The sequence below is a fragment of the Pseudophryne corroboree genome, chromosome 5, assembly GCF_028390025.1.
Source record: "Pseudophryne corroboree isolate aPseCor3 chromosome 5, aPseCor3.hap2, whole genome shotgun sequence".
Lineage (NCBI taxonomy): Eukaryota > Metazoa > Chordata > Amphibia > Anura > Myobatrachidae > Pseudophryne > Pseudophryne corroboree.
In genome coordinates, this window is record NC_086448.1 from 637,184,089 (window position 1) to 637,211,380 (window position 27,292).

General features: G+C 42.8%; 1 protein-coding gene across 6 annotated transcripts in view; it reads right to left on the reverse strand.

Moving 5' to 3' along the window:
- ZNF521 (zinc finger protein 521) overlaps positions 1-27,292 on the reverse strand; it is a 452,135-nt gene that overhangs the window by 87,042 nt on the left and 337,801 nt on the right. For all 6 annotated transcript variants that reach the window (XM_063923628.1, XM_063923622.1, XM_063923624.1 and 3 more), the window contains one exon: positions 3,340-3,471. In XM_063923628.1, the coding sequence (XP_063779698.1) occupies positions 3,340-3,471 (132 nt within the window). The remainder of the gene's footprint in view (positions 1-3,339; positions 3,472-27,292) is intronic.

The following is a 27,292-nucleotide window of genomic DNA, read 5'->3' on the forward strand; positions in this document are numbered from 1 at the left end:
GTATCTCACAATTAATAAGTTAAACACGTCCCCATTCGCAATTACACGGAGGCACACGACAGGGATGCCCCCTATCCCCTCTTCTCTTCAATTTTTCCTTTGACCCCCTAATTCGTACTTGTATACAAGAAACTTCATGGCAAGGAATAGAAATTGGGCAACATTTTATAAAAATATCTGCTTTCAGAGATGATTTATTACTTTATTTTAATGAACCCATTGCAGCATTTCCCTCTCTATTAACTATGTTGAAGACCTTTAACTTAATTTCTGGCTTCTTAATCAATTTTAATAAAATGGAGGGATTGGCATTAAGACCATTGCCCAAAAATTACTGGGACACTGGATTTCCATTTAAATGGGCAACGGATTATATCACATATTTGGACTTACGATTTTCACCAAGGCTCACCGACTTATGGCCCTCATTCCGAGTCGTTCGCTCTCTATTTTTCTTCGCATCGCAGCGTTTTTCTGCTTAGTACGCATGCGCAATGTTCGCACTGCGACTGCGCCAAGTAATTTTGCTATGAAGATAGTATTTTTACTCACGGCTTTTTCTTCGCTCCGGCGATCCTAGTGTGATTGACAGGAAATGGGTGTTACTGGGTGGAAACACGGCGTTTTATGGGCGTGTGGATAAAAACGCTACAGTTTCCGGAAAAAACGCGGGAGTGGCTGGAGAAACGGAGGAGTGTCTGGGCGAACGCTGGGTGTGTTTGTGACGTCAAACCAGGAACGACAAGCACTGAACTGATCGCAGATGCCGAGTAAGGTTGAAGCTACTCAGAAACTGCTAAGTAGTTTGTAATCGCAATATTGCGAATACATCGTTCGCAATTTTAAGAAGCTAAGATTCACTCCCAGTAGGCGGCGGCTTAGCGTGTGTAACTCTGCTAAAATCGCCTTGCAAGCGAACAACTCGGAATGAGGGCCTATATTCGTTACATTTTTCTTATTTTATCAATAAGATGATCGATGATTTTAATAAATGGCAGCATTTGCCGATATCATATTTGGGTAGATGCCACCAATATAAAATTGTCTCATTTCCCCGCCTGCTTTACCCGAGGCAAATGCTTCCGTTTTTGTTATCTAAACGAGATGTACACATCATTAATAGGGCCCTTACAAAATAAATTTGGGTGAATAAACGCCCGCGCATTGCACTATTTAAACTCTCAACAACCAGCCTCTTTGGGGGGCATTAATCTACCTTGCCGGAAGACTATACTTTAGCGGCTAACTATCGCTACGCTATTGATTGGGTGGGGAGTAATGACAACTATGTCAATAAGTCACTTGAACAATATATGTTGACTGATTAGGACTTGCTGTCTGTTTTCTACTTTTACGATTCTGCCATGTTGTCTTTCTTTAGTTTGAATCCTTTATTGTACTACCCTTATAAGGCCTGGACTCAGCTCAGGAGGCGTATGGGCCTTACAATGGCAAATTCTTTGTTTCAACCTCTTCCTTCTAATCCGGCATTTCAGGGTGGGGAAGCTGGTACAATAATTAAACTTTGGTATGCCTCCGTATGATATTTCAATTTTTGACTAATGACTGCTCTATGGTTCTTACCATATCACAACTTTATATTTAAGAAAAGTGCTACATAGATTCTTCCTACAGGCAACATAATGTATATGTATGATTGATTCATTGTTATTTTGTTACAGCAGTTAAAAACCAGGGACAGTCAAGGGATGGAATCATGTATTTCATGTAAATTTTATTAACCGATATCCACCCATTTAGTGGTGTAATTATAGAAACCTGTATCGCTGCATAATATTTTCACTACAAGCACCAATATCACACCTACATGTTCTCCCATATGTGGGTTTTTAACCGTTAAAGAACTTTTTCCATTGATTTTTAGCTATACTAATTAAAAGTTATATTTTAATATAGGCAGTGTGCCCCAACAAGAGAGTCTCGCTTTTCTTTTTTCATTCACTACATATCACAACTCGAACAGAAATTTCCTGCCCTTCACTTTCCCATTTTCACCTATTTTCAAGTAAGGAGTTCTGCTATACATATAATTTCCAGCTTGAGGCCGGCTGACCTTTCCTTTCCCATAGACTGTCTGATGAGATTGAATATATCTTCCTCCTATCCCACATCTCTAATTTATGCACATACCAGGCGTAGGTTGGATCTGTCAAAACTTACAACTGGATTGGCAAAGTGGAAACAGGATTTACCTGGAACGGATCTTCCGACTGTAATCAGTTGGTGTATGTGTCGCGTAATAAACACCTATCTAATTTCTATGCTGAGATGCACTTCAAGATTCTACATAGGACATACTATACTCCAATTTCTGACAGGTGCCTCTGATAATTCACTATGCTTCAACTGTAACTCACCTGATGCACATTCCCTCTGGTCCTGCCCTGTAGTCAATACCTTTTGGGAAGATGTATGTACTTATATTAACACTAATTTAGGTATACCTTTTACGGCTACTCTGGCTTGGGCCTTCAGGAATTTTTAGGACTCCCGGTCTTCTAATTTGTCCAAAGGCAACAAGTTATTATTTGCCCGTGTTGCCGCAGCCTCCAAGAAAACTATATTGTCCCAATGGGTTCATAAAGACCCTCTAGCCATAACTCTTATGCTCCCTCGCTTGACATATCTTCACCAAATGGACTGGGTAGACTGTTCTCTGGATATCGAGTCTCGCTCTCCAAAATATTTTACTATCTGGTTACCATACGTTGCTACTTTGACAGTGTCTTCTAGAGATCATATTCGTAAGGTGGTCAGACAAACGACGTGGTATAACACGGAAACCCTTGCAATAGAGTCTCCGCCATTTTAATTTGATACCTATGGTTGATTGTATTGTTATTTATTTTATGTCTGTACTGTTATTTCTATGTACCTAATATTTTGTTGGTCACATTATTTGACTACTGTATATTGTTGCCATGGTGGTCTATGATGCTCTTGATTGTACTGTTATCTACTACTGCGCTGTAATGTGTGTGTAATTGCTTAATAAACACATTTAAAAAAAAATCCTAATTACATAGTTGTCCTATTTCCCACCTGAAGAACACCTATGTTAAATTTCAGCTTTCTAACATATCAGGAAGTAAGAGAATTAGTGATGAGTCAGTGAGTGAGGGCTTTCACATTTTATACAGTATATAGATTAATGTACACTGTAAGGGCCATAATACTTTCAGATTCCAAGTTAAACAATTAAATAATGTTAGACATGGTACTTAATCTTAAATAACAGTAAACATATTGGTAAAATATTTCATGCATTAGTGGATAAAAAAAACCAGACAAAATAATTGAGATTTATAAAACATTTACCAGTGAAACAGACTGGGCATTTAAACGTCCCTCCCATTCCTTCAAAGCTGTGCTCAATTAAGTGGCACTGTAGTTTTGCTGGGGAGTCAAACGATTGGCTGCAAAGCTTGCATTCGTGGTTCAGACCTTCATCTATGAAAAACCCAGAAATTAAAGTAGTTAATATCACGTAAATAACCTGAGACAGAGTAAGATCTTTCAACTTAAAAACTTATAAAGCCTACATAAAAGTTCAAAGTATAGAGAGACTTAGAAAAGTATCTTGACAAGATCCAATAATTCTGATTTTGTACAGTATGCACAATATTTATTATTTTCCATAAATAGGTTTCCTGTGGCACTCTGTAATTGGGCTACCGACAAGATATAGGGGTATCTTGGAGAGAGATAAAGTGGAGAGAGACACAGTACCAACCAACCAGCTCCTGTCATTTTTCAAACACAGCCTGTAACATATTATTTAGGAGTTAATTAACTGGCACTTTATCTTCTCTACTTTATCACTCTCCAAGGCTTAGTACATCTGCCCCATAGTCACATGTGATTAGTCATCACCAAGTTGTGTGTCAAGCAGCAGAATACTTTCAACTCTTTGGGAGACATGTACTAAGCAGTGATAAAAGTGGAGAAGTGAGCCAGTGGAGAAGTTGCCCATGGCAACCAATCAGCATTGACATAACATTTATAATTTGCATACTATAAAAATATACAGAGCAGCTGATTGGTTGCCATGGGCCACGTAACATTTATAATTTGATTACTATAAAAATATACAGAGCAGCTGATTGGTTGCCATGGGCAACTTCTCCACTTTTATCACTGCTTAGTTCATGTCCCCCCTTTATACCAGTATCTTGCATATAGGGGATGCATCAGTTTTGTAGGATTAAAATTCAGGCAATCAATTGACTAGGACCTGTGGACATCACAGGGTGACTCATAAATTAGTAATGTCATTAATTCCTAGTAATTTGATATACTGTATTCATGTTTGTTTAGACCAAATAATTGATGGGTGAGTAGGCTTTGGGCGCACTTTCATCCCACATTTAATATAACAGAATAGATTTGCATGGAACTCCATGTGGAACCAACACATCCTTACTGTTTTTCAAGACCAAAGCACATCTAATGTGTTAAGAGTCAGAAATAATTTCCCAGTTTTTCATAAAGCTTAGTCACAGATATTTTAATCACAGGAAAAAAAACTAGTACAGTGAGACCTGTTTGTACTACACCTACAGTTATTTTGTGAAGTTGGACAGACATTACACTCGATTAAAATACAATTGTAACCAAAAAAACAGAACAAACATTTGACATACTTGAGTACTAAAGGAGCCTCCTAATGATTTTCATGAAAAATGCATTAAACTGTTCCAGAAATCCCAAATTATCCTAACTCAACCAACCAGAAGTGTAACAATAAATAAGCAGTTCAAGTTTACATTTTTAATAGTACAACCAGAAAACAAAAACATATTAGGATGTCAGCAACATATACTATTGATTAATCGATACATTGCCAACATATTCTGGGTAGATGGTAGTTGCTATATTTGTTCATCAATTTAGCAAATCCTAGAGGTGAGAACAGCAATATTTGTATCTGCTAAGGTCTGTACTGTCAACATGCATGCACAGCAAGAGCCGAAGTTCGCATGAACCCTCTGACGGCTCTCACTTTTCAGTGAGCGATGGGCTAGACTTTAGCTGGGCAGTGGCAAGCATACACAGCGGTGGGCAGGCAGGGCAGAATGGGGCGGAACTGCAGGCAGTGTGTGTGGGGGGAAGGGGGTCTGGCATATGCTGGGTCCATTTACTTGTTTGTATGAAAGGGCAAAATTATTTCTCAAACATTGTAACCTCCAAAACTTGGCTGCCATATTAATTTTGCAATACAGTTGCAAGATAACTTTCATGTATTGGTGAAGGGTCCAACAATGCTTTAGGGGAACCCAAGTATGACCCCATATAGCTCTAGGCAAGACACTGGTTTGATTCTCTTCTTGTCATTTTTGTCCAAAAAAAAATAAAATATATATATATATAAAAACAGGTTACGGTAAATTTTCCCAAACCCAACCATTACAGTCCATGTTTTAAGGATATCCATGCTTGAGTACAGATGGATAAATCAAATTGACTGTGGTACAAATTAACTCACCTGTGCCTAAGTATGGACATCCCTAAAACCTGGACTGTAATGGATGAATTGGGAAACTCTTGTTCCGGGAAATCTGCGATCTGGGTCCTACACCGGAGCCTACATTGACCAATGGATGGCTGTGTACAATCCTCACCGTACAGACAAAATAAAATTATTTTATTCAAAAAGCAAAATGCTGACTTTTTAAACTTTAGAATTTTAACAAAGTCATTTAGTTTAACAGCAGCCATACAGTATGTATGACGTAACTGGTTAAACCTCTTAGCACACATCTATCAATTTCTGATTAATTCTAATGTACAACACAATAATACTTACGACTTAACTATAATCGAAGCAAACTAAATATTTTGAACAAGAAAAAAATATATCACGTTGCTTGAGAAAAGGTGTAACAATTTAGTATACTCTTTCTAGAGAATTAATTAAGCTAAACAAGATTTCATCCTCATTAAGATAACTCTGCCAAAGGTAACTATTTATCATAATATTAACTATTCGTGATGGAGACAAGTAGTTAATCTCACTGTATGTACTTGGCAAAACAGTTTAATAGCCCCTCCACCAATATGTTCTTTTAACTACCGTAGCGCACATGACACAAATGTTGTAAACATAATGGTATCTGCCTCATCAAGCTGTCATTTCCACTAAGCTGGATTGCTTTGCCTCCTCTGTTTGTAACTAAAGATGAAACAATGTGTTGGCAGTTGCAGCTCTTGATGTTCACTATATACAGATCAGATCTTTTAAATTAGGTTGTAATTAGGAAATCAGGTGACGTTCCTTCATATTTTAGCTGTCTGATTAGGCACAAACATTAATCTAGCAATTAGCACAAAGGTGCCATAGTCTACACAAGCTTTCAATTTCAAAGAGCTACAGTATAATCAATATAGCACAACACCCTCTGACCAGCCCTTACTGATTAGTATATAATACAGCTCCTTCTGATGACTAGTACCCAATACAGCAACATGTCATGACCTTTTAATGTTCATTTTCTGTCTTTTTATACCTTACAGCAATAGCTCCAGGGCTCTGCCCTATAGTAAGGATTTGCAGTGGTACTTGTAGAACTGCTGTACAAATTGTGACCTTAATTGGTGTTTATAGTAATACCTTTTTAAAATCACTTAAAATTGTTATTGGTTATTATCATATGTGGCAAAATAGATATCCAAAGAATTATTACATTAAGTGGACCATGATGTAAAATACCTTAATAGTACCTAGATATGTCAGTGTAGAAATGTGTGTGATATCAATCAGTATTCATTTGTTTAAACAAACTGGGCCTGATTGAAAGGTGGATGCAGAAGCTGCGACGTTATGCAAATGCTGCTACAAATTTCTTCCCTTGTGTACACCATACTTACAGAATCTACTCTTCTGGAAGTTGTGCGAGAATCACAATTTTTTGGGCAGTCCCCCGCATTCCCTGGAAGAGTGAGTACCCCTCCAGCATCCTGCCAGCTTTGTAGGGAAGTGGGCGGGATAAGCAGATAATTCCGGAAATCGGGTCAAAATAGAGAAGGGGGGCTAAAATGATGCAAATCGCTATCGTTTTAGCCCCGTCCCTTCCTCAAGGACCCACAATTCGCAGCATTTACCATCATGGGAGCGGGGCCTAATTACGCAGCTGCCTGCCCCACACCCCAAAGTCCCCAGCTGCTTCTCCTCTTTGGGATTCTCCCGTAGAGGAGTATTAAAATGTTGGCAGGTATGGTGTACATCTGTGCAGCCGATACTGCAAGGACTGAGACGCCCACTTTTAGTGTCTGGTCATGCTATAATACTGATTTATGTGTCTGTAGACACCACCATCGGTCGCACCATTCCTACTGCAGGGGCAGCTTCTCCGTCCATGTATGACTTCCTATGTGAGCAACTGGGCATCAGTGTATACAGCCGCTTTCACTGTTACGCCCACCGGAGTCCCAAAATACACCCATTGGATGGACCATTTCTAGCCACATCCAAGTCACCACCCAGGAATGCCTACTACATTCTTTCTGTGTGCACCTGGAATAATACCTGTGACCGGAGACAATCCGGAGGCATGCGCAGAAGCTGAGATCAGTAGTGCGTACACCTCTGAGTCAGGCCCATTGCAGCTTATGCAGAGCATCTTGTATGTTTTCGCACTATGCACGTTCTGGAACCAAACACACGCAGAATGCAGACTCGTACACAAACTGAACGCATCTCCACTTGTGATTGAGGGGGAACATTGGGGCTCTCAATGAGTGTTTGCACGGGACAAGTTGTAGAGAGGACATGCAGACGGATCTGAGGGCTACTGTATGCATAGGTGTGATACGTGTTATACACCTGTATTCAGATAGATATTTTGCACTTAGTATAGAGCTGGTGCAATTGTGCACTGATAATGATGATGGCTATAAAACCAAGCGTACGGATAGCTACAGACGGGCCGCAGAGATGCGTGCAACTCCGCATATGGATGTACTGTATATACACATTTATTTTTATGCACGCAATGCCAGAGTAATTACAACTCTGCATCATTCCCATTCACTGGCTTTATGCAGTATCCTTCACTAGTCAGTCTGCCGTCACCTATTATAAAAGTCCATTTTCATTGCTAAGTTCCAAAATACAGTTTATTTGTATTGACTGCCTGAGCATTAAACAATTGTACATTATATATGACTGACAGGAAGTTCTAAAGCGAAGACTTTCACGAATCATGGACTCAAACCAATCTGAGTCTAAATTTGAACAAAGTTGCATGTGTTGAGTGTAATGGGCAAAAATGTGCACAATTTGCAAACTTTGGTCTAAATTTGGGTGAATGGCAAATAGGATGCATGTTGTGTCATTTGTCTCTAATAACACTTTAGTTTAAAATCAAATCATTTATGTGACTTTAATTAGGATGTACAATAAGTGATTTCTGTAAACCTACTGGGTGTGTGTCACATAAAGACACTATTTGTAAAATAAGAAAAATTGAATTACTGCAAAGCTGAGAAGTACTAAAACTAACTCAGAAAAATGTGTATTTTTACAGTAATATTTAAGGTAAAAATAATCATATGTGTTAAAATTTTCTATTTCATCTACTCTACAAAATACTTTCTACACATTTTCTAATTGCAGTAACAAATTCTGATTCAATTCATAGATGTTAAACAAATTTAGCGTCAGTTACTTAATTCAGCCTAACTTAATTAATTTGGTTTATACATACAACAAAACAGTGCAAATAATTGTGTATATGCGGAACAGAGTGTTGAATGAAATGGAAATTTCTTAAATTGTGTTTTTATTTTATTTTTTAAATGGAAAAGTTTTAAATTAGTGCAAACTAAAATTTCCCTTTTAACATTTGCCAATAGTAGAAATCTGAAAGCAACCACAATACCAGTAACTTTTTAAACATGCAGATGAAAAATAAGTTTGGATATTAGTCACGCAGAAAGTTTACCAGATTTTACTGAAAAATTCAAAAAACAAACAAAAAAACACATATGTCCCTGACATCATGATCTTGCAACAGTTTAGTTCTTGGACTTCCATCAGAAGCATTGAAACATATTACATAAAGAAAAAAAAAATCTGCTGTGCTTGGGAACTTGAGATAGTTAGCGGTCTCCTTAAGTATGATGCTTTGTGGACTTTGCACACATTATTATTTATTAAAAAGAAACATTTAAAACACATGCTGGAATCCAGACAGCAAGCATTCCATGATATTGTGGCTAGTGGTCTTGGTGGGTGTTTGTGTAAGTGTTAAGTCTCATGGATGCACAGAGACTGTACAATTTCCATGCCCTTTTTTATACCAATAGGAAAGTCTCCTTGAAATTTGTTTTGGATATTGCTAAGCCTGGACATCTACCAAAATACAAGTAACCGTAACAAAACCAAATTCCTAACTATAATAAGTAATACATCATCAGCTGGATTGTGATTGAACATTCTGAATTTTATGTCCCTATCATATACTGCTTTCACGTCTCCAATGCTGGATCCCACCCGGAATTGGAAACGGGTCCGGCATTGGAGGCTGCTTGCCGGGTCAGTTGCCATAGCAGCGGGGTGCGGAGCAGGCAGCGGGTGTGGAGGCGGCATTGGGAGATGAGCTCATCTCCGCACTGCCTCTCCCTATACTGTGAATGGGTACCGGGTCGCATCGACCCGGCAACCCATTCACACTGTGCCTGACCAGGTATTCAACCCGGGAATAACCCTTCTTATTACCCGGGTTGAATTACCGAGTCAGGCGACCCGGGAATTCGGACATAGCCCTTTCACACTGCACACTGACCCGTGTCAACCCGGCAATATGCCGGGTTGATACCGGGTTATTTGTGCGATGTGAAAGAGGTATCAGAGAGCCTGCAACTCAGGGGGTGGGTGTAAGTGCACGTGCCCCGGAATTGAGGGGTGCCGAGCTCCTTGGTATGATGTTTGATGTGTAGCACTCTCCCTCAACCCAGGATGCGTGACCCTTCCTCCCCGTCGGGTGCTGGTGTCCATAACCTAGGCGATATATCTCCCTCCTCCGCATACACTCCGCACAAGCCCCGCCGCCTGCCCTTCATCACTGGGACCCCATCCCAGCTTCAGCAACCCTGAGCCCCGGGCCGCCCCCGACAGACACCAGATGCTAGCCACATGGCCCGTCAACCCCACCTGGGACTCCAGCCATGATGTCATCAAAACTTGAGCAGCAGCAAGCAAGGACAGTTTGGTCCGGGTGAGCACTGGTGCCGTGGGGCAGGGGGATGGATATTATATGGGCACCCCTGTGCTACACACACTGCATGTATGTCACTGTACTGTATGGCTATCGCGCCCCTCCACGGGCTGCTGTTATACTCGCCCAGGTGGCAAAAAATCCAGGGACTGGTACTATATATATATATAGATATAGATATATATATATATATAAAAGAAGCTCAGTCACTTAATATTCTCCACTGTTTCAAAATGTAAATAAGAATACGTTTAACAGTGGTTTTTCTTTTCTTTATTTTTTATTCAGGTCTGCAAGCTTAACAGAACATCAAATCTGCATTATGTCTGCTGGGGCTGCCTGGGGCATTCCAATGATGCCATCACAATTACAAGCCGAATCTACAGTAAACCACTTCAGGAGAAAGACACAGAGGTGGGGGCATATTTTCTGCAAAATTACACCTAGCTATTCAGTTAGCTAAATCCACATGTAATTATAACATGCCATACCCAAAGACCATTTTAATGACAAATATTATACATCTGTCTTTTTCCAAGTCTCCAGGTCTTTATTTTGAATCTGTCTTTGGAACACCATCTATAATGCAAATCGGGACATCGCACACCCGACCCCCACTGCGCAATGCCACTATTTGCTGCTTTGGGGCCATTATGGTGCGAATATAATCATCAAACCCCTGGATTGTTCTATTCAATGGGGAAATGGGAAGAATCTGGGATACTGGTCTAGTCTTCCGTGAGCGTAGGAGATCTCCCAGAAATCCATGAGTCTCCTGGACATTATAGGAGAGTAGGCAAGTATATAATTGAATTGTAACGTGCAATTAGAAGTGCAAGTGCATTTTTAAAACACTGAGTAGATGAATTCTGCGGATTACATATATGTGGCTCATTGTGTACCATACTAGCCTTCTCTCCCAATTTAATGGGTAGTCCCACGCACTCCCGGAAGTTCTTAGTGAAGCAGGCAGGATAGGGAGATTATCCCCGGGATTCGAGGCTGCATATGGAGAGGGTAGGGCTATATCATACAAAATGGCATCATTTATCCCCACCCCTTCCTCACAGACCTGCATATTGCTGCATTTTTCTGTGGTGGGGACAGGGCCTAATGATGTAACATCCCAGCCCACCCCATGGCCAGCAGATTCTCCTCTCCGGGCTTCTCCTGGAAAAGAGACCTTGAAAATAGGTAAGTATATTGTATATGTGTAGCTAAAACAATAGAGCATACTGACATCGCTGACCTAAAAATGACTACAATAGGTATGGACACTAGAGTTCAACATGCCTTAGAACCAGACAAGACATTCCTCAAATCAAGCAGTCTGGATGACAGCGTAGATACAGTACATATGCTGATTATGAGTTGGAAGCAAAGCTTTTTTTTTTTTTTTTTTAAAGCATGTAACTTTGTGCCTTGACAAATCATGTTGCCATGCAAGGGGTGCAAACACACTTTTTTTTTTGTATGCAGGGTAAATATTGGCTGCTTTTGCATGTAGCCCACAAATGTTGCACAGCACTTGAGATTGGATTTAGGACACTCCCCTCTCTGATCTTATACTGGGTACACACTTGCCGATACTCATGAGATGTGACATCGTGCAAGATATCCCCCGCAAACGATATCGTTCATACACACTGAACAATATCATACATACATACACACTGAACTATATTGTCGGTGACGGCATCCGACCACATCCAGTGCAGTACAATATCTTTAGATTTCAAGGTGAAAACTATAGATATTGTACATTGTTAACGACCCGCAGGAGCGCGCATCGTTAACGATACAGTGAATACACCCTGGACGATGTGAACGATATATCGTCCGATCCGCTGGATCGGACGATATATCGGGTATATATCTCCAAGTGTGTACCCTGGCCAGCCTAACTCTCTCTGCACATGTTACATCTTTCCCTTCTGCAGTGCAACAGGCTTTTACCAAGGTGCACAGTTACATGTTATTTTTTCCTTTGCTCCAAACTCAGAATCAGCCCATAATGGCAAAGTCTTAAAAGAAAAAGTCTTGATAACATGCTGCAAAGCAGGGCCGGACTGGGACCAAAAATAGGCCCTGGCATTTTTGAAGCACACAGGCCCACCTCGGTGTCAGCATCTGACTCCTCCCCTTACTATTCCCGACTCCTCCTACTTCTTAGTCTATGCTCTTACAAATATAATTAATATTATAACAACATACAAGTGTACAGAATTCTGTATTAAAATACACACAACCATTGGTTGAAGTGGAAATGTTGAAGTGGGGGTATGGAAAATAAAGGTTGTAACTAAGCGCGCATGCTCCAGAAAAGGGGCATGGACACGCACGCGCCCTATTCACGCCCCCAATAGTGCAGTGCCAGATCCACAATTGCCCCCACAGTGCCAGGTATACAAATGCCCCTACAGTGCCAGGTAAACAAATGCCCCCACAGTGCCAGATCCACAAATGCCCCACAGTGCCAGGTATACAAATGCCCCCACAGTGCCAGATCCACAAATGCCGCCACAGAGACAGATCCACAAATGCCCCACAGTGCCAGGTATACAAATGCCCCCACAGTGCCAACCAATTGCCCCCACAGTGCCAGGTAAACAATTGCTCTCACAGTACCAGGTATACAAATGCCCCCACAGTGCCAGCCAATTGCCCCCACAGTGCCAGGTAAACAATTGCTGCCACAGTGCCAGCCAATTGCCCCCACAGTGCCAGGTATACAAATGCCCCCAAAGTGCCAGGTAAACAATTGCCCCGACAGTGCCAGCCAATTGCCCCCACAGTGCCAGGTATACAAATGCCCCCACAGTGCCAGGTAAACAATTGCCCCCACAGTGCCAGCCAATTGCCCCCACAGCAGTGCTGCAGCTGCTTACCGCTGCTGCTGCTCCTCCGGCTCCTCCGGATGGGATGTGACTGAGGTTGAAGCTAGATCCAAGTGGGCTAAGTGAGGCTGTCAGGACTCAGGAGCTGAGAGCGCCCTAGCGCGGCTATGTCTGGCAGCGTGTAGCGGACTTCAAACCAGCCGCCGGTTCGTGAGCCAATCAGAGCTCGTGGACCGGCAGCGGCGGCTTCTGATTGGCTGCCGGTCCGCGAGCTCTGATTGGCTCACGAACCGGCGGCTGGTTTGAAGTCCACTATACGCCGCCAGACATAGCCGCGCTGGCGCGCTCTCCTCCCCTGACAGCTGAGACACGCTGCCGCCGGCCTGAGCGGCAGCGTGTCTCAGTGAGCGCTGGACCGGCCCACGTGGCCATCGGCCCTTCTGGCATTTGCCAGAAGTGCCAGATGGCCAGTCCGGCCCTGCTGCAAAGTATTCCTGTAAAATCCAAAATGATTTCCCTGACTTTGAACACTAATGCAGCCTAGTCGGAGCATAGTAAAGTAAGTAATGTAGATCATAAACTCAGAACAATATGCAACACAAGCAGACATTTGGTGCCACAGAGAAAAACAATATAAAACAGCAAGGTTAGATTTGTGCCCGCACTAAAATGCATAGTAACATTGCATAGGTTTCCATTTTGAATGCAGCATCTTGGTACAGCCAGGAGATATAACTATAAAGCAATGGGTAAAATTACAGCCTGCAGGATGTGCTGAGGGAACAAAGAGAAAACAAACATTATTGTTTGCGCTTCCTCCAGCACTGTTACACTTATAATGGCTCATACTGTGTTGCTTCAGAAGACTTTACATTTTCATCAGTACCAGAGGTTGATAACACCCTTAAGGAGCCAGATCGTTAAACCAGAGATCACTTCATCAGACCCTGATCTAAGGGCCCCAATTTATGCTCTTTTCCCTGAAACCTTAAGCCCTAGTTCAAATACAATGAAATGCTCATTGGTTATTTCAGATGCAGCTGTTATTCCTGAAGTCCACAGAGATCTCTTTGTATTGTCCAATCAACACACCAGCCATTACCAAGCACCAATTTGTAACAGTTTTTAAATAAGGATTCTTCATACCCCCCAACCCCCTCGAGGCTGTCCAGAAGGGTCCTTTAACCTAAATACTGGAGATATCCATAGGCTAACATCCAAAGCAATAAAAACCCTCCTGGTACATGATAATAAGGCAGTGAATTTACCAAAAGCTTTGACGACCACAGCAGTAAACAACATCTCAGACAGGATTTAAATAGCCTGCAGTTGCCGTCAGTGTTACAGCTGAAAATTTAAGCTACAGTATTTAGAACTATAGTATATTTCTATTTTCTTGAACACACAGACCAAAAAAAATTGTGCAAACTATAAACTTGTGTGATATTGTGTTAAGAGCTACAAGACAGGAAAATAAGGAGTAAGTGGCAATCTGCCTGTCTACATGACAGGTAAGAGCTTAGTATTGATATATTTAGGAGTGGAAGCTAGTGGAAGAAAAATAAACACAGATTTTCTCCTGTACCTCTGTAGAGAGCCTATAGGAGCTAAATGAGGACAAGAGTGGATATGAAAATCAATTGCCTGGGAAGGGCTTGGAAAACAAAACAAAACAAAAAAAGCAACAACACACAATGCAGATCTGATTAGACCAATATTTGTAAAAAAAAAAATATTATAAAATGTCAGACTTCTTTTGCTCGCCTATTGAAAACGTCCATTAGTTCTTACTCGTATGATGCGTATATTCAGGTCATTCCCTTTTTCTTCAACATGTTAAATAGAAATATTTAATTTCACAGTATGCACTTGGGAAGCCAACAATAGCAAAGGCTACAAGTGTATTCGAAATAATGGAAGTACATGATACAAATGCTGAATGCACTGCATAGCAATTAGTGAAATACTTTATTTTTGCTCCATACTGATTAACACAACAAAACAATTGCTTCCTCAGAAAGAACAAGCAAACAAACAAACCAACCAACCAACAACAAAAACTAGTATTTAGAACAACTACAAATAGATGCATAAAAGTTTTTATGAAAAATGTTCAAGTATATTTCTGAAGAGACTGTGATTCCCAGAGAACACAGATTTTTCTGAATGTAATCCCAACAGACCCCAACACTGGAAATGTACCTTATAGACAGATCAACAATAAATATTATTTTATACTCCTTACTGCATGAATATTATATCACATACATATTATGAACAATGTGTTTATATATTTTATAGTGGTATCTACAAGGAAAACCGGACCGGCATTATAAACCAACTAAGGAGAGTACACATACATGAGGTGCTATACATGCATGTTACAGAATGTGGCAAACTAAGTATGATGTTTTTATACATATATATATATATACATATATATATATATATATATATATATACTGTATATATATATATATTCTTTATAAAGGCCCTTATCCCAACAGGACTCAAAGCAATTTACTTTCCAGCAGAGGATGATCATTTAAATAAGTCACTGCCTCATTCAAACATATAGGGGTATATTCAATTACAGTTGGAAACTGCCGTCTTGTCGGAAAGACGGCAGTTTCCGACTGGAATAGGTCGAAAGGGGTTTCCGACCTATTCAATCCGGCCTCATTTTTTCCGACAATTTGGGAAATCCGACTTGCCGGAAAGCAGTTGGAAAGCACGTGGATCAGCGAATTTGGCCGCACTTTGAATAGGGGTTGTCGGATCCATTCCGACAAATGCATGTCGGAATGGATCCGACTCTTATTGAATATACCCCATAGTCTAAATTCCCTAACATGCAGCTCCATTTGATCAGAAGCCAGTTGACCTCCCATTACGTTTTTGGATTGTGTGGGAGGTAAGGGAAAAAACCCCATGCAAACCTGAGGAAAACATACAAACTCTGCATTGATAAGGAACAGGGTACAATACTAACCACTGTGCAGCCATGCAGTCTTTCAGCACAAACGCTAATAAATGTAGCAAAATAGATACATAAAATAAGGTATTGTCCCACATTTATAAATAAGAATCTTATTGTACAGCTGTGTGAAGTACACGAGTGCTTTAAAAATGTAGGATAGTAACAAACTAACAGGAACAACAACAAATCCCTCAATTCAGTATTACAAGTGTCTCACTTATCTCTTGGGAAATAATATTGTTTGACAATCCAACTCTACAAATTTAAAACAGAAAACTTTACTTTCATTGTGGCATCAAAAAGGTTACACAGAAACAGCTGCATTCCTGACTGTACTCAAATGTAAGCAAAAGTCAATCTAGTGCATCTTTCAGTAGTACTATCATTCCTAGAACAAGGGATGCATTTCAGTTCAACAACTGTTCGCTTTCCTGCTTGGCTGCACTTACTTCTGTTGCCTGAAAGTGAACTGCACGAGCCACATGTTTACCAATACCACATTTTACTACTGGATTTCTCCTCAAATGCACTTGAATAATAACATAGCTATAGTCAAAATACACACACACACACACACACACACACACACACAAACGTTTTAACAATACACTTTACAATAAAAGGTATGATGTAATTCTGTATATTTTATAACAAATAAATAATCTGCCTTGCAAATTGTGCAAACAATGTGGCTGTATGTTAGATATAAATGTGTAAGTGTAAATATGCACCCCCCCCCCCCCCCCCGCTACCCATACAGCAGCTGGGGGAGCCATTCGGGAGCAATGGAGCCGGAGGCAGTAGGGAGCCAGCAGAGGAAACTGCAACATTTATGCAACAACAACAACAACAACAAACTCTTACATCATTCTTTCTTTAGGAACAAATTGGATTATCGTATTGATATATCAGTCGTGGGACAAAAGGCTCACACACAGAACATTTGTAACCAAAAGGGGGGTACACACGGAGCAATTATCACTTAATTTCTAAGCAATCTGACTAGATTGCTTAGAATTTAAGAACACATCGCTCCGTGTGTAGGGTTGCTGGCGACAGCGATGCGCGGCCCCTTGCGTCGCTATCGCCGGCTCTAGATTGGGCATGCATGCATGCCCAATCTAGTGAGATCGCTCATTTCACCGCTGGGCGAAATGAGCGGTCCCACCCCCCTCGCTCAGCACACATCGCACTGTGCTGAGTGAGGGGAGAGATGTGTGCTGAGCGGTCTGTGAGAGATCACTCAACACACATCTCTGGGAGAAATCTCCCATGACAAAGAAACCTACAGACATATACTACATATCCATATAAGTATTTTGACTATACAGATGTGCCCTAATACAGTGTTGCTGCGGGGGGCAGCGTATTCCAGCGCTGCTGCGATGTGTACGCATCTCGGCATAGCATGACCTCCCGCAGCCTCTGGTTCCTCTTTCATACCTATGGGCAGTGGGAGCGTGCATACACTACCCCTTCTGGCTAGCACATTCACAGTTGTGTGACAAAAGGCTCACACACAGAACATTTGTAACTTAGACATAGAAACTTACAGACATATATTACATATCCATGTAAGTATTTTGACTATATCAATAATATTTAGGTTTACAGAAAAAGTTGAAAGTGTCTATTTCTTTTATAGTAACCCTGTATTAAAACTTTCAACAGTTAGACTATCATCAACTCGCTCATAATAAAGTTTGTCTCCAAATAATGGCCCTCATTCCGAGTTGTTCGCTCGCAAGGCGATTATAGCAGAGTTACACACGCTAAGCCGCCGCCTACTGGGAGTGAATCTAAACATCTTAAATGTGCGACCGATGTATTCGCAATATTGCGATCAAAACCGAGTTAGCAGTTTCTGAGTAACTCCAGACTTACTCTGCCTGTGCGATCAATTCAGTGCTTTTCGGTCCCGGCTGACGTCATAAACACACCCAGCGTTCGCCCAAGCACTCCCACCGTTTCTCCAGACACGCCTGCGTTTTTTCCGGAAACGGTAGCGTTTCCTGCCACACGCCCCTAAAACGCCGTACATCCGCCCAGTAACACCCATTTCCTGTCAATCACAATGCGTTCTCCGGAGCGACGAAAAAGCCGTGAGTAAAATTACTTTCTTCTTAGTAAAGTTACTTGACGCATGCGCAGTGCGAACATTACGCATGCGCACTAAGAGAATTCTCACTGCGATGCGATGAAAAATACCGAGCGAACAACTCGGAATGAGGGCCAATATACGTTTTAAGAAGCCATTGAGGCTTGCCAAGATCTGCTGTATTGAATAGGGATGGAGTGGAAGGTAGTGTTGCTTTATTTCCACCAGAAGCGCAGTGGAACACAATAAAGATGATTTGCAATTTTCTACTGTGCATATGCGTTGTGTACAGTTACTTTTAAGGGCCATACACACTAAACAATGATATCGTTCACATCGTCTAGTGTGTATGGTCCTAGCAATCAACGATGCGCGCAACCGCTCTCGATTGATATCGGTCATAATAATCGTCTAGTGTGTATGGCCCTTGTGTTAAAGGATTTACATTAGCTTGTCACATTTGTTCACCACTTTAACAAATTTTACACCTTCTCATTAGAAAAATAAAGTTGTAGTTTGTGATACATATACATAGATATATTTATCAAGCTTTATATCAGGCTGAAATGTTTGTTTCCACGTGGATTAGGCAAAATTAGGTAATGTGGCTATTTCCGGAGATATATTCTGCGTTACACAAACCACCTTGGAATGCTGCAAGGTTTCTAGCACTAAAAAGCTTAACCTTCTTTATCGTTTCAACAATTGTTAAGGGTATCTGAGGATGGAGTTAGCAGGTCTAACTTATACCTAAAACATCAACAAAGATGGATCTTGTAATCCCACCATGGCAGACTGGATGTGCCTCCCCCCCCCCCCTTCTTTTTTTATAACCAATGCATCTGCATGCCTGTGCTGATGGCTGCACATACTATCTAAAGAGTCTGGAGTTCGTACTTTTACTGCTGCCATCAGCATACATAATACAGACATCAAAATGCAAAATGATAATGAGGGAGGTGAACTGGAGAAAGCACAGTGACCTCTACTCCTTCTCTAGTAGCCATGTGATAAAACGTGTCTATAAGGTCTACAAAAGCAGTGGAAGTATACTTTCACAATACAAATGCATTTTCTTCTTTGGGAATGTCATAAATGGGAGTTGATATATTGTGCAGCGTAAGATAAATTTGTGTCTTCATACCAAACACTAGTAAATGGACCCGGAATCTGCTTCACCTTACCCGCCACTCCATACCGTTCCCAGTCCTCATCTGTGGGAGCTGGGGTGTGCACCAAGCATTTTCGGTTTGATGACATGTACAGTTACATCATTTATTTTTATATATATAAATATGTATTAATACACATTACTGCCAAAAGTGACCATTTCAAATCATATGCTGTAGTAAATTGCAATTAATGTTTACTGAATTGCATATGTTGGGAAAAAAATAGCTTATTATCAGTGTTGGACTGAGACATAAAGAGCCCACCAGGAAATGCAGTGGAAGGGGCCAAGGCTGAAGGGGAGTGGCTTGGCCACCCAGTAGAGAAGACATGCAAAGAACAGGGCCCCTTTATGAAGGATGGACCAGGGGTGTGTCAGGACCACCCACTTTGATTGGCAGTAGGGTTAAAATGGGGTAGTTTAATAGAAACAAATCAAGCACGCAAGTTCATCCATGATCCATCTGCACCAAGTTACTGACCCCTAGATGAGGTGGTGGTACCCACCAGGGATTTCCCCTGTACACCTAGGGGCTAGTTCAACTCTGCTTGTTATACACTGTTTTAATTAAAGGTGGATTTGGCTTCAAGAATTTAAGCACTACGCTTTGCGCTAATTTACTGCCCTTTGACCAGCCCTGCAATGCAGCACTGTAAAATATCAGTAGATGATAGTTTGCAAACTGATCAATCCATCATGTTACTGCACTTGATATAGCCTGGTAGTATGAGAACATCAAAGTAACACTGAACACTATTTTCCTATGACCCTCTCTAGAGTCACAGTGCATACACAACAATTATACATAGAAATGTAAAAGTAAAAAAATGGGCATGATCATCTTAGTACAGGCAAAACTGAATAGTCTACACAAATTCCACACAGCCTATACATACTGTACACAAAACATTTGCTATTTTTTTCCTAAGTATACAGTGAGGGTCAGGTTTTGTTTTCCTTATTCTCTTTCCTGGCATGATACAATTACTTGTTTGTGAGTGAGACTGTAACTGAAAAGAAGCTTATCCACGCTAGCGAAATCTGCTCCTGCAACAAAACAACAAAATAGTATATTAAGTCGCCTAAATATCCCTGATTAAAAGCCAGACCATTGTCTACATGTTTGTGCTAACTGACATGAGAAGCTGGCAGCTTTTAACAAGCACTTTAAACACCCAGGTACAGCTGTTGGTCCAAAAACTGCTTATATAGAAAAGTGCTGATCCCTAGATCGGAACCAGACAAGTTCTCAAAATTCCTGGATGTATAAAGGACACAAATACACTATACGACCACTAGAGATGAGCGCCTGAAATTTTTCGGGTTTTGTGTTTTGGGTTCGGTTCCGCGGCCGTGTTTTGGGTTCGACCGCGTTTTGGCAAAACCTCACCGAATTTTTTTTGTCGGATTCGGGTGTGTTTTGGATTCGGGTGTTTTTTTTCAAAAAACCCTAAAAAACAGCTTAAATCATAGAATTTGGGGGTCATTTTGATCCCATATTATTATTAACCTCAAAAAACATAATTTCCACTCATTTTCAGTCTATTCTGAATACCTCACAATATTATTTTTAGTCCTAAAATTTGCACCGAGGTCGCTGGATGACTAAGCTAAGCGACCCTAGTGGCCGACACAAACACCTGGCCCATCTAGGAGTGGCACTGCAGTGTCACGCAGGATGTCCCTTCCAAAAAACCCTCCCCAAACAGCACATGACGCAAAGAAAAAAAGAGGCGCAATGAGGTAGCTGACTGTGTGAGTAAGATAAGCGACCCTAGTGGCCGACACAAACACCGGGCCCATCTAGGAGTGGCACTGCAGTGTCACGCAGGATGGCCCTTCCAAAAAACCCTCCCCAAACAGCACATGACGCAAAGAAAAAAAGAGGCGCAATGAGGTAGCTGACTGTGTGAGTAAGATAAGCGACCCTAGTGGCCGACACAAACACCGGGCCCATTTAGGAGTGTCACTGCAGTGTCACGCAGGATGTCCCTTCCAAAAAACCCTCCCCAAACAGCACATGACGCAAAGAAAATAAGAGGCGCAATGAGGTAGCTGTGTGAGTAAGATTAGCGACCCTAGTGGCCGACACAAACACCGGGCCCATCTAGGAGTGTCACTGCAGTGTCACGCAGGATGTCCCTTCCAAAAAACCCTCCCCAAACAGCACATGACGCAAAGAAAATAAGAGGCGCAATGAGGTAGCTGTGTGAGTAAGATTAGCGACCCTAGTGGCCGACACAAACACCGGGCCCATTTAGGAGTGTCACTGCAGTGTCACGCAGGATGTCCCTTCCAAAAAACCCTCCCCAAACAGCACATGACGCAAAGAAAATAAGAGGCGCAATGAGGTAGCTGTGTGAGTAAGATTAGCGACCCTAGTGGCCGACACAAACACCGGGCCCATCTAGGAGTGGCACTGCAGTGTCACGCAGGATGGCCCTTCCAAAAAACACTCCCCAAACAGCACATGACGCAAAGAAAAAAAGAGGCGCAATGAGGTAGCTGACTGTGTGAGTAAGATAAGCGACCCTAGTGGCCGACACAAACCCCGGGCCCATCTAGGAGTGGCACTGCAGTGTCACGCAGGATGTCCCTTCCAAAAAACCCTCCCCAAACAGCACATGACGCAAAGAAAAAAAGAGGCGCAATGAGGTAGCTGTGTGAGTAAGATTAGCGACCCTAGTGGCCGACACAAACACCGGGCCCATTTAGGAGTGTCACTGCAGTGTCACGCAGGATGTCCCTTCCAAAAAACCCTCCCCAAACAGCACATGACGCAAAGAAAATAAGAGGCGCAATGAGGTAGCTGTGTGAGTAAGATTAGCGACCCTAGTGGCCGACACAAACACCGGGGCCATCTAGGAGTGGCACTGCAGTGTCACGCAGGATGGCCCTTCCAAAAAACACTCCCCAAACAGCACATGACGCAAAGAAAAAAAGAGGCGCAATGAGGTAGCTGACTGTGTGAGTAAGATTAGCGACCCTAGTGGCCGACACAAACACCGGGCCCATTTAGGAGTGTCACTGCAGTGTCACGCAGGATGTCCCTTCCAAAAAACCCTCCCCAAACAGCACATGACGCAAAGAAAATAAGAGGCGCAATGAGGTAGCTGTGTGAGTAAGATTAGCGACCCTAGTGGCCGACACAAACACCGGGCCCATCTAGGAGTGGCACTGCAGTGTCACGCAGGATGGCCCTTCCAAAAAACACTCCCCAAACAGCACATGACGCAAAGAAAAAAAGAGGCGCAATGAGGTAGCTGACTGTGTGAGTAAGATAAGCGACCCTAGTGGCCGACACAAACACCGGGCCCATTTAGGAGTGGCACTGCAGTGTCACGCAGGATGTCCCTTCCAAAAAACCCTCCCCAAACAGCACATGACGCAAAGAAAAATAAAAGAAAAAAGAGGTGCAAGATGGAATTGTCCTTGGGCCCTCCCACCCACCCTTATGTTGTATAAACAAAACAGGACATGCACACTTTAACCAACCCATCATTTCAGTGACAGGGTCTGCCACACGACTGTGACTGATATGACGGGTTGGTTTGGACCCCCCCCAAAAAAGAAGCAATTAATCTCTCCTTGCACAAACTGGCTCTACAGAGGCAAGATGTCCACCTCATCATCATCCTCCGATATATCACCGTGTACATCCCCCTCCTCACAGATTATCAATTCGTCCCCACTGGAATCCACCATCTCAGCTCCCTGTGTACTTTGTGGAGGCAATTGCTGCTGGTCAATGTCTCCGCGGAGGAATTGATTATAATTCATTTTAATGAACATCATCTTCTCCACATTTTCTGGATGTAACCTCGTACGCCGATTGCTGACAAGGTGAGCGGCGGCACTAAACACTCTTTCGGAGTACACACTTGTGGGAGGGCAACTTAGGTAGAATAAAGCCAGTTTGTGCAATGGCCTCCAAATTGCCTCTTTTTCCTGCCAGTATAAGTATGGACTGTGTGACGTGCCTACTTGGATGCGGTCACTCATATAATCCTCCACCATTCTTTCAATGGTGAGAGAATCATATGCAGTGACAGTAGACGACATGTCCGTAATCGTTGTCAGGTCCTTCAGTCCGGACCAGATGTCAGCATCAGCAGTCGCTCCAGACTGCCCTGCATCACCGCCAGCGGGTGGGCTCGGAATTCTGAGCCTTTTCCTCGCTCCCCCAGTTGCGGGAGAATGTGAAGGAGGAGATGTTGACAGGTCGCGTTCCGCTTGACTTGACAATTTTCTCACCAGCAGGTCTTTCAACCCCAGCAGACTTGTGTCTGCCGGAAAGAGAGATCCAAGGTAGGCTTTAAATCTAGGATCGAGCACGGTGGCCAAAATGTAGTGCTCTGATTTCAACAGATTGACCACCCGTGAATCCTTGTTATGCGAATTAAGGGCTCCATCCACAAGTCCCACATGCCTAGCGGAATCGCTTTGTGTTAGCTCCTCCTTCAATGTCTCCAGCTTCTTCTGCAAAAGCCTGATGAGGGGAATGACCTGACTCAGGCTGGCAGTGTCTGAACTGACTTCACGTGTGGCAAGTTCAAAGGGCAGCAGAACCTTGCACAACGTTGAAATCATTCTCCACTGCGCTTGAGACAGGTGCATTCCACCTCCTATATCGTGCTCAATTGTATAGGCTTGAATGGCCTTTTGCTGCTCCTCCAACCTCTGAAGCATATAGAGGGTTGAATTCCACCTCGTTACCACTTCTTGCTTCAGATGATGGCAGGGCAGGTTCAGTAGTTTTTGGTGGTGCTCCAGTCTTCTGTACGTGGTGCCTGTACGCCGAAAGTGTCCCGCAATTCTTCTGGCCACCGACAGCATCTCTTGCACGCCCCTGTCGTTTTTTAAATAATTCTGCACCACCAAATTCAAGGTATGTGCAAAACATGGGACGTGCTGGAATTTGCCCATATTTAATGCACACACAATATTAATGGCGTTGTCCGATGCCACAAATCCACAGGAGAGTCCAATTGGGGTAAGCCATTCCGCGATAATCTTCCTCAGTTGCCGTAAGAGGTTTTCAGCTGTGTGCGTATTCTGGAAACCGGTGATACAAAGCGTAGCCTGCCTAGGAAAGAGTTGGCGTTTGCGAGATGCTGCTACTGGTGCCGCCGCTGCTGTTCTTGCGGCGGGAGTCCATACATCTACCCAGTGGGCTGTCACAGTCATATAGTCCTGACCCTGCCCTGCTCCACTTGTCCACATGTCCGTGGTTAAGTGGAAATTGGGTACAGCTGCATTTTTTAGGACACTGGTGACTCTTTTTCTGAGGTCTGTGTAAATTTTCGGTATCGCCTGCCTAGAGAAATGGAACCTAGATGGTATTTGGTACCGGGGACACAGTACCTCCAACAAGTCTCTAGTTGGCTCTGCAGTAATGATGGATACCGGAACCACGGTTCTCACCACCCAGGATGCCAAGGCCTCAGTTATCCGCTTTGCAGTAGGATGACTGCTGTGATATTTCATCTTCCTCGCAAAGGACTGTTGGACAGTCAATTGCTTGGTGGAAGTAGTAAAAGTGGTCTTACGACTTCCCCTCTGGGATGACCATCGACTCCCAGCAGCAACAACAGCAGCGCCAGCAGCAGTAGGCGTTACACGCAAGGATGCATCGGAGGAATCCCAGGCAGGAGAGGACTCGTCAGAATTGCCAGTGACATGGCCTGCAGGACTATTGGCATTCCTGGGGAAAGAGGAAATTGACACTGAGGGAGTTGGTGGGGTGGTTTGCGTGAGCTTGGTTACAAGAGGAAGGGATTTACTGGTCAGTGGACTTCTTCCGCTGTCACCAAAAGTTTTTGAACTTGTCACTGACTTATTATGAATGCGCTGCAGGTGACGTATAAGGGAGGATGTTCCGAGGTGGTTAACGTCCTTACCCCTACTTATTACAGCTTGACAAAGGGAACACACGGCTTGACACCTGTTGTCCGCATTTCTGTTGAAATAGTTCCACACCGAAGAGCTGATTTTTTTGGTATTTTCACCAGGCATGTCAACGGCCATATTCCTCCCACGGACAACAGGTGTCTCCCCGGGTGCCTGACTTAAACAAACCACCTCACCATCAGAATCCTCCTGGTCAATTTCCTCCCCAGCGCCAGCAACACCCATATCCTCCTCATCCTGGTGTACTTCAACACTGACATCTTCAATCTGACTATCAGGAACTGGACTGCGGGTGCTCCTTCCAGCACTTGCAGGGGGCGTGCAAATGGTGGAAGGCGCATGCTCTTCACGTCCAGTGTTGGGAAGGTCAGGCATCGCAACCGACACAATTGGACTCTCCTTGTGGATTTGGGATTTCGAAGAACGCACAGTTCTTTGCGGTGCTACTGCTTTTGCCAGCTTGAGTCTTTTCATTTTTCTAGCGAGAGGCTGAGTGCCTCCATCCTCATGTGAAGCTGAACCACTAGCCATGAACATAGGCCAGGGCCTCAGCCGTTCCTTGCCACTCCGTGTGGTAAATGGCATATTGGCAAGTTTACGCTTCTCCTCCGACAATTTTATTTTAGGTTTTGGAGTCCTTTTTTTACTGATATTTGGTGTTTTGGATTTGACATGCTCTGTACTATGACATTGGGCATCGGCCTTGGCAGACGACGTTGCTGGCATTTCATCGTCTCGGCCATGACTAGTGGCAGCAGCTTCAGCACGAGGTGGAAGTGGATCTTGATCTTTCCCTAATTTTGGAACCTCAACATTTTTGTTCTCCATATTTTAATAGGCACAACTAAAAGGCACCTCAGGTAAACAATGGAGATGGATGGATACTAGTATACAATTATGGACGGACTGCCGAGTGCCGACACAGAGGTAGCTACAGCCGTGGACTACCGTACTGTACTGTGTCTGCTGCTAATATAGACTGGTTGATAAAGAGATGTAGTAGTATGTATGTATAAAGAAGAAAGAAAAAAAAACCTCGGGTAGGTGGTATACAATTATGGACGGACTGCCGAGTGCCGACACAGAGGTAGCTACAGCCGTGGACTACCGTACTGTACTGTGTCTGCTGCTAATATAGACTGGTTGATAAAGAGATGTAGTAGTATGTATGTATAAAGAAGAAAGAAAAAAAAACCTCGGGTAGGTGGTATACAATTATGGACGGACTGCCGAGTGCCGACACAGAGGTAGCTACAGCCGTGGACTACCGTACTGTACTGTGTCTGCTGCTAATATAGACTGGTTGATAAAGAGATGTAGTAGTATGTATGTATAAAGAAGAAAGAAAAAAAAACCACGGGTAGGTGGTATACAATTATGGACGGACTGCCGAGTGCCGACACAGAGGTAGCTACAGCCGTGAACTACCGTACTGTACTGTGTCTGCTGCTAATATAGACTGGTTGATAAAGAGATGTAGTAGTATGTATGTATAAAGAAGAAAGAAAAAAAAACCACGGGTAGGTGGTATACAATTATGGACGGACTGCCGAGTGCCGACACAGAGGTAGCTACAGCCGTGAACTACCGTACTGTACTGTGTCTGCTGCTAATATAGACTGGTTGATAAAGAGATGTAGTAGTATGTATGTATAAAGAAGAAAGAAAAAAAAACCACGGGTAGGTGGTATACAATGATGGACGGACTGCCGAGTGCCGACACAGAGGTAGCTACAGCCGTGAACTACCGTACTGTACTGTGTCTGCTGCTAATATAGACTGGTTGATAAAGAGATGTAGTAGTATGTATGTATAAAGAAGAAAGAAAAAAAAACCACGGGTAGGTGGTATACAATTATGGACGGACTGCCGAGTGCCGACACAGAGGTAGCTACAGCCGTGAACTACCGTACTGTGTCTGCTGCTAATATAGACTGGTTGATAAAGAGATGTAGTAGTATGTATGTATAAAGAAGAAAGAAAAAAAAACCACGGGTAGGTGGTATACAATTATGGACGGACTGCCGAGTGCCGACACAGAGGTAGCTACAGCCGTGA